At 35.7% G+C, this 9,290-nt stretch overlaps 1 protein-coding gene across 1 annotated transcript; it reads left to right on the top strand.

Moving 5' to 3' along the window:
* The first annotated feature begins 4,056 nt into the window (after window positions 1-4,056).
* On the top strand, window positions 4,057-8,149 carry LOC148848706 (uncharacterized). Its single transcript, XM_088952490.1, has 2 exons — window positions 4,057-4,965; window positions 6,378-8,149. Exons 1-2 carry the CDS (start codon window positions 4,894-4,896, stop codon window positions 7,650-7,652), a joined length of 1,347 nt encoding a protein of 448 aa, XP_088808616.1. The 5' UTR covers window positions 4,057-4,893; the 3' UTR covers window positions 7,653-8,149.
* Window positions 8,150-9,290: the final 1,141 nt, after the last annotated feature.

The following is a 9,290-nucleotide window of genomic DNA, read 5'->3' as shown; positions in this document are numbered from 1 at the left end:
TTTTATTATTTAATAATAACATCCATTTGACATGGATAGTTTAACCACTAACCCACCACTTTGATTGAAAAACCATTTTGGTTTTTTGGTTGATTTTAAATCATGTATTCCATTTTCATCATTGACAAAAGTAATTTTTATTTTCATATTTTTTTTGTTTAATATGTTGAATATATTACAATGTAAAATTGTATCAAAATGCTTTATACAAAGCTTATATTTTTCTTTGAGTATATATATATATATATATATATATATATATATATATATATATATATTATATATATTGTATGTATGTATGTATGTATGTATTTAATATTCATTAGTTATGATATCATAGATTGACCCATTTGACCCAGAATGTTAGATCATTGACCTACTTACCATCTATATGTGGAAATGCTTTCATTTTCAAAGTGGTTTTAAATTGTGCATTTCATTTATATCATTGATAAAATAATTATTTTTTATCATACTTATTTTTGTTTATATTATTAGTATATAATATTATAGATGTGCCCATAATTGTTTCATATTTTTTGTACTATTCTATTTAAAAAAAATTACTTTTAATTATACATCATTGGTTAAACTATTTGACCCGAAAGGTTGAATCACTAACCCACCCCTAGATAGGAAGATAGTTTAATTTCCCATCAGTTTTAAGTTGTATATTTGATGTCCATCATTAATAAAATTATGTCTATTTTATCATAGTTATTTTTTAATATGACAAATATATAATAATAGAAATGTGTCTAATTTTTTTCAAAATTTCTTTTTTTATATATTTTTTATATTTCTAAATTTGTATTATTTATTTATGACATCATGAAATTATCCATTTGACCTAAATCGTTGAAGTACTTACCCACAACCTAGATGGAAAATATGATTTCATTTCTAGGTTTATTTTAAAATATAGAATTTCATTCAATTAATAATAATTATGTATGAATTTATTAGTGGAATTTAATGATGATAAACAAAGTATTTTTTATATTTATAAATTAATTTGTATTATTTATTTATGATATCATGGAGTTATCCATTTAACCCAAATGGTTGAACTAGTTACCCACCACTTAGATGAAAAGTATTTCATTTTTATGTTTATTTTAAAAATATAAAATTTCATTCTATTAATAATTATTGTGTATGGATTTATTAGTGGAATTTAATGATGATAAAAAGTATAAACGTTGGATTCAATGAGAGAGAATGTAATTTATTTAATGACTTAAATGTGAGGCTTAATGAGGGGTAATTGAATGTACTTAATAGTATTCTTTTAATTACATTATCTGCCCTTTCAACGGAGATGAACTAAATTCAAGAGGAGGGGTATTTCAGTAAAGAAATATTCCAAAAGCCAATAACTCATCGTTCACACTTTTATAAGTAGTATAGATATAGATATAAAAATAGTTGATTATTAACTTGATTAAGTCTTCAAAGTAATCGACATAGTTGATTATTTTCTCAGGTCAAGAAGACCATCCTAAAATTTAATTCATTAATATCCTTTTTGTCATTTTACATATATTGCACATGCCACTTGGTTACGTGACCAATCGATGTCTCATCGTAACTAAATTAATGATTTAAGAGGAGTTGGACAAAAGTTACTATAAGGCCAAAGACATGTGCCATTCTTCACGGCCCAAAGCCAGTCCAATATAACGGGTTGAACGAGTCTGACATGGACAGCCATGCTTCTTGACTGCTTACAGCCCATCCCCACAAACAAACATTCAGCCTTCAAACAGTTGGTGTTTGAATTCTTCTCGGAAGAAGAAAAACGTGACAAAACGTACATCTTGTAGTTGTAGGAGCAAGAAGTCTGAACTCTCTCAGTACCCGATTTGAAGATTTTTCCTGTACTGAGCTGAGGCCCTCAGGCAGTACTCAGGCTTCGTCCTCTGAAAATTTCCAACTCTTGCACTTTTGGTAGGCAAACCTGGAAAAGGAGGTGGGGAGGATGAAATTAAGCAGATTCATTCACTTTCTCAACCTTAGTGGGATTAATTGGTGGCACAGTGAGCAGATGCAGAGGCCACTGACACAACGTGGAGAGCCTGCCTATCTACAGTTTGAACTTTGAACCAGCAGTGCCTCTGCTGACTGCTGCTCTTCATGTTACACATGGCGTGTTTACTCATGATCGTGATTAGCAATAGCTCCGGGCTCCACTCTTCTTCATTGTAAGGGATATGCCTTATGACCAATTTGACCCAGTGTAGTGTTGATGCATGATGCATGATGCATGATGGGTTAGTACTGGGCTGGATGTGCCTTGAATCAGTCCTATTCGATCTGTTATCCGTTATAGGCTAGGGTCTACTTCTAAATTCTTGGAATCCATTTCCATCCAGGTCGATCCCAGGGTCTAGCTAGGGGTTTACCTTACCTGAACCGGCCTTGAAACCAAATTTATCTTGAAAAATAAACCCAAAATATTGTCAAGGATGTGAAGATTTGAGGCAAACATTCGTGCTTACAAAAGTCATGGTGTCACTTAACCATCGATTTACTTAAGTGATTTGATCATTTGTTTTTATTTTAATACTTTTATGTATATAATAAATAATGTAAAAGGTAATATTTACAATATTTAAATTATAATGATAAAATTTCAACCATATATTAATATATTATGATAATTTCTGTATTAAATTATTCAATTTAATGAATAAAGATAATATAAGTTTTAAGCTATATATATATCATTATTGAAAATCAGGTTTTTGAATGATATGTTTCATTTTATTTTACTTTTTTAAAGGGGGAGAGTAAAGAAAGATACAAGTAGACCCCGAAACTACCAAGGCTAGAACCGATCTTGGAACTGATCTTCATAGAGAAGGTTCTGGTTCCAAAATCCTAGAACTAGGGGTGTCAATGGTATTCAGAAATCTGATTTTGAATTCGAGATTTGACATAATCGAATCAAATTCGGATAATTCAAATATCTAACCGGTCGAATTCGGATATCCTATTCATATTGAATAGCTAATCGGATTCGAATTCGGATTTGACCTTATTCGATTTGATAAATATCTGAATTCGATCGATAGTTTAATTCTTATATATAATATAAAATATTTAAATGTTTTGTATAATATATATATATATAATTAAATTATATATATTTAAATACTTTAAATAAATCAAATATTTTTATATATTTATTAATTAGATAAAAATAATTAATTGGTTGAATTTGAATCGAATCACATTCGAATATCAGATTTTTTTTAATCGAATTCGAATTTGGATATTACCTGATTTGATTCAAATTCAATTCATTTACATCCCTCCTTGGAACCGACCCCTACAAGTAGATTCTAAATTTTATCAAAAAACCAAATCAAACCGATCATGCTCACCCCTAGATCCAAACGGCCAAATTTGATAAAACGAATTATAACTTATCTGCCAAACATCAATATTTACTGCATTAATAAGAGAGGAGCTACCTAGTCCCTAGTCAATCCAAACTATTACTTTCACCGTCACATGGAATAGTAGTCCTGTATCCTTACAAGTTACAACCCATGAATCTTTCTAGATGCGGCATTTCTCCAAACATGTGGCAGACGTTTTGAGCTAAACATTAGTCCATGAACAGCGCCCCGAGATCTTCCACGTGGCAAGTTGGTGGTTTGAAGTTGAAAAAGACACTCCAAAGTTATTATAAATGGACTGGGTTCAATGAAATTGGACTTGGACCCATATCCGGATTGGACCAGAATCGGGCCCATTGACAGAAGTCAACATGAATGAAGAATAAGAGCTCCGAGAGAAAAATAATAAATGTGTTCATCCATCCTCTTCTTTTTCAGATGGAACCACCACCCACTCAACGACTTTTAACATGTGGTGTGCTGGTGAGAGATGTGTTCGGTGGGACCCACTAATCCGGATCCCAGAGTGGCTAGTGCGTGAAAACTCCGGCTCTTTGCCACGTGGACCGTCACCAACAGAAAAAAGATTTAGGGTTTCAAAACTTTCAAGGCCCCCTTTTTATTTTTTTTCTCTCTTTCCGTCGTCGCTACGGGCTACGGCCTCCAGCTTTAGAAGCCGAGAAAGCGAGTGAAAATCTGATGGATGATAGACAGAGATGGATATGCAATCAATAGTTAAAAAGTGAAAGAGGAGAGAGAGAGATAACCGTGGACAAATCAAAGAGAGAGGAGAGAGAAGAACCAAGAGGTGAATCAAAGCAACCGTGGGAGTTAATTAATAATAATAATAATAATAAAGAGGGTGTGCACGAGGGTTCATCCGTTGCATCAACACACGTGCACGCGCATTTGACAAAAGGAAAAGGCAGCGACGAGGATGGAGATGGAGTGCTGGTATGGTATGTGGAAAACTCCACCAATCCAAATCAACCAACATTTGGTTGATGAAATTGGCCTCAGGGTTGCTGTTAATTATTACTGAAGTTTCTGCTAGGAATACCTTTGTGAATTCGGCATGTTACACTCTGCAGCAAGAAATTAGGAGTCTAATGAAGGGCTTTTTCTGTAAATCCGCTTTTCAACTCGATAGTTAATTGCAAATCCAGGTTATTGCGTGTTTGACATCCACGAGTCAAGACCGAGATTGCTTTGATATTTTCTGGTTTTTTATGGATTAATGTTCCTTACTTGTTTCTCTACTCCCCTCTCTCTCTCTCTGTTTTTAATTTTTGTTGGTTTTAGTACGAAATTAGGATTACGGTGATTGAGTTCTTTCTTGATCTGAATGTTATGGTTTTACCGGAGTCGTAAGAACCAGGGTAGCTGGATTTAAGGTCATTATTGGCGAGGGAAGAACCATTGCTTTTGGATAAAATTAGGGTGATTCTGATCGACGAGAGGAGACATAAGAGGCGTCAATAACACCATGGACACTATAAGTGCTGCTGCGTCTGCGATCGTCACCGCTGATGCTCGAGTTCAGCCAGCTACAGTTCAGGTAAAATTTCTTGACTGATTATAATACTATGTGCTTGTTTCGGTTTCTAATTAACAATATCTTTTGTTGAGTTCTTTGAATTTAAATTCTTGGGCTTTGTGATTTGCTTCCCTGGCAAGAGATCTGTTGAATTACTTAAGCTTGTTTTCGTTATTTGATTTTCTTCTGCATTTTTGTTTGAGAATTTGGGTTCTAATTTGGAGGTGAAAAGGAGAACTCTCTTGAATTGAATTTGGTGGAATCTTCCTTTACCAGTTTCTGTGTTTTCGTTGCATTTTCACTCTCAATTTCTTTAGTTCTTTGTAAGACTTAAAACTTGCCTTGATTTCAGAAATTACAAAACTAGTTTTACTAGATTTAGATCTTCTGCAGTTGGTATTTGCGAGCTGAGCCTTGCTAACTTTAGAAGAGTTATCAAGATAGTTTTACATAAAATTGAAACTATAATCTAATAAGAAGCCATTGTTGTAGGTAGAGAACAGAAGTTTTAACCTGTTATGCGCTACTACAGAGAATCTGTGAGGTACTTGTGGGGTTTTCTTCCCTGTCGTAGTTGGATTACTGTGAATTCGTGTTTGCAATCACTTGACACCTGCATTTAAAAGTCACTTGGAAGTAAATTGTGATTGATAGAATGCAGGGAAGTATGACTTTTATGCATTAGAAAATATTTTGTTCACTTAAAAATGACAAAGTAATATTTAGAGATGGTGACCTTTCAAACAAAAGTTAAGCTAATTTAACAGGTGTAGGAATGATATAATTGATTACAGCTTATGGATTGCGTTGGTTGAATATGAAATAGAGTGGCTGAGGAAATCTTTGTTATCCACTGTTGTAAGCTTTTTGTGGTGATCTTTGTCACTTTTCTTCTAGACCTTTGATTTTCGGTTCTATAATAGATACTTTATTTTGGAGGATAAAAAGCATCTTTCTTTGGTGAATTATTACTTGGGATTTGGTGGTTGTTGAATTATGTATCTTTCCTGTGTTAATATGACAAATGGGTTGTGCCAGGATTGATGAAATTTTCATTTTCCATCTTACATCACTAAATGGTTTTATAATAGTGGAAGGCTCTAATATAGCAAGGGAAAACCAAAGAAAACATTGTCTGAATGGTAAAAAATTATTTAAGGACTCGCAATTTGATAGAAAACATGGCTCTTGATGGGGCACAATGGCAAGTCAGATACATGTAGCGATCCAAATAGTTGGAATTAAGGATGAGTTAATTACATATATACATGGCTTTAGCTTTCTTATTTTTGTCCTTGGGATAATGTTCAAAGTAAAGCTTATCCCCTATTATCCTAGTGCCTTCTCTATTACATGTATTTTTTGTTAGCTACAGAAGAAACCCATTATTGTTTCCTATTTTGAGCTTCACTTAAATGTTACCTCACATGCAGAAAAGAAGATGGGGAAGCTGGTGGAGTTTATACTGGTGTTTTGGGTCTCATCGACACGGGAAACGAATTAGCCATGCTGTCCTTGTTCCTGAACCAACAATCCCAGGAACTGCAGCTCCTGGAGCTGAAAATCAAATCCACTCATCAACCATAGTACTGCCATTTGTTGCTCCTCCCTCTTCTCCTGTTTCCTTCCTTCAATCAGAACCTCCATCTGCCACTCAATCACCTGCTGGATTTCTATCCTTCACCTCGTTTTCTGCTGATGTCTACTCTCCAGGTGGACCTCATTCTATTTTTGCTATTGGACCATATGCACATGAGACTCAGTTGGTCTCACCCCCTGTATTCTCAACCTTCACAACAGAACCATCTACTGCTCCCTTTACTCCTCCTCCTGAACCTGTGCAGCTGACTACACCTTCATCACCAGAGGTTCCATTTGCTCAACTCCTTACATCATCACTGGACCCAAACCACAGAACAAGTGAAGCCTGTCAAAATTTCCCAGTATCCCACTATGAGTTCCAATCGTATCAACTGTACCCTGGAAGCCCAATTGGCCACCTCATATCGCCAAGCTCGGCAATCTCAGGTTCTGGCACATCCTCTCCTTTCCCAGATCGTGAATTCATTTCTGGTGAACATTCTTTTCTGGAGTTCTGTGCCAGCAACCCACCAGAACTCATGAGCATTGATCGGCTTTCTATGCGTAAGTGGGCACCAGGACAAGGTTCTGGGTCATTGACACCAGATGCTGTAGGACTGGTCTCTCAAGACAACTTCCTACTGGATAATCAAATGTCAGGGGTTGCATCTCTTGTAAACTCAGACACTGGGTCACAAAATGGTGACATTATGATCAGTCACAGAGTCTCGTTTGAGCTACCCCCCGGAGAGGTTTCAAGCTGTTTGGAAAACGTGTCTACTGAATACCTGTCAGAATCACTGGTAGATAAAGAAACAGTAACTGTACCAACAACTAGAACGGATATGGTTTCAAGTGAAACAGAGAATAGCATTGAGTGTCATGATGGGGAAACATCAAGCAACAAGCCCCAGAAATCCATGGAGGATGGAAAGGGGCAGCTTCATCATCATCAGAAGAATCCTTCTCTCACGCTTGGTTCAGTAAAAGAATTCAAATTTGATAATACCGATGGAGGTGCAACTGATAAGCCCACAGTAAGCTCTGAATGGTGGGTTAATAAAAAGGAGGCTGGACCCTGTAACAATTGGGCCTTTTTTCCCATAATGCAATCAGGTCTGAGCTGATCTAATGAACACCTTGTCAATCTATCTGATTCTTTCACCATGAAGGAGTTTGACAGCTTGGCTTGAATGGATCCAAACCTTGACACCCTTACCAACTTGGTTGAAGATCAAAGTCAAACAGAGTGAACATTTAGGTGAATGTGGATGATCTGTGGGGTTGTGATTGGTCAACTGATTATACACCATCGATCTGAACTAGGAGGCTTGTTCCTGGGTGCATCTTGACCAGAAGGATTACACGGGGTAATGATTCTGAGAATAGATAGTCTCAGGTAGGGTACTGTAAAATTAGCTTTGCTGATATTCTGACTAAAAAACAAAGTGAAAATTCAGTCATTTGCCACATTCTGCTGTGAAGAATTTTGAGTCAAAGGGAGTAGGGAATGAAAGGCTCACCATCTCTGGTCATGTTAAGGAATGGTGTGGCTGTTTGAAACTGTCCTCTAAATACTTTGGATTGGCCACATATTTAATAATCTCAGTCCACATCAGACTAATACCCCTCCTTGTATTGGTGATTGCTCTAACTGAAAGTTTTTACTTTCAAAACAAATTTTGCTAGCAAAGAGGGGCTTATAGTAGACATGTGGCAAGGTTTATACTTGGTTTCACTGTTTAGAAACCAGACCAGATCGGCTGGTTGGATTGGTTGAACTGTGAGTTAGGGCTTAGCTGGTTTAGTCATATATTAAGAAGTTAGGGCTGTCGATGGGTCGGGTCTGGGTAGAACTGGAACCGACCAGGTAAGAATTACTAAGGGCCCAGAATTGAATCAGGCCCAGTAGGATCTGTAATTTTAGACCAAGAACTGAACTGATTGGCTCTCGGGACAATCGGATAGGCCGATGGACCCGATTATAATAAACCTATATATATATATATATATATACACAACCGCCAAGTCACCAAATGAATGGAGTTTCAAAATGTTAATGGTAACAGTTGAACCATGGTCATTTACTTTGTTGTGTGCATTTATAACTCTATAATATATATTGCTTTAATGCACATTTTTTTTAAACAAAATGAACCATGGTCATTTAACCTTGACCTGTGAATTTCTCCTATTTTCAATTCTATGCCTAGTCCAGTTCTTTGAACCTTGAATTTGTGTCCAGTTTCTATCCGATTGATGGTCTTATATGAAGGTTCATTAATCAGATTAAGTAGAAAACTCTTATACGAACCCACACACCTCTGCTATGTAGAGGGATCTTGAGGCATATTTAAATCCTTCAACAGATAAGGGATCCACTAAATTAGTTGCATTTTTCATGTTAGGTCAACCATATTTAATCTTAAGTTGGTCATTTATATACCAAAAAGACATGTTATCCGAAAAATTTGTGACCAATCAATAGGTATCATAAATATGGTAACCAATCAGATGGTATTTATCAAAATTCATAGGTGGATTTTGATTGGTCAAAACTCTTCTAATACCATGTCTTTTCGGCATCTTCGATTTTTCCAAAATCTAGAAGGAAAACCCTCAAGCTAGAGAGCTTTTCCTTCAAAGAAGTACCATCTTATTTTCTCAAGAAAAAGCATATCAAAAGTGCTAATTCCTTTCTCGGACGTGTGTCTACCCATGGTAGTTACCTCCACTCTCAAAAAAGTTGTGGTAATTACTACCAC

Source organism: Nelumbo lutea, chromosome 6 (assembly GCF_056320005.1).
Source record: "Nelumbo lutea isolate HS-2025 chromosome 6, American lotus-T2T, whole genome shotgun sequence".
Lineage (NCBI taxonomy): Eukaryota > Viridiplantae > Streptophyta > Magnoliopsida > Proteales > Nelumbonaceae > Nelumbo > Nelumbo lutea.
This window is presented reverse-complemented; position numbering and strand designations above follow the sequence as displayed.

Bases quoted from the DNA above. Each gene is read 5' to 3' on its own strand.
- LOC148848706 (XM_088952490.1), top strand. From the start codon at position 4,894: ATGGACACTATAAGTGCTGCTGCGTCTGCGATCGTCACCGCTGATGCT. The intron at 4,966-6,377 runs GTAAAATTTCTT...CCTCACATGCAG, and splicing joins TTCAGCCAGCTACAGTTCAG to AAAAGAAGATGGGGAAGCTG.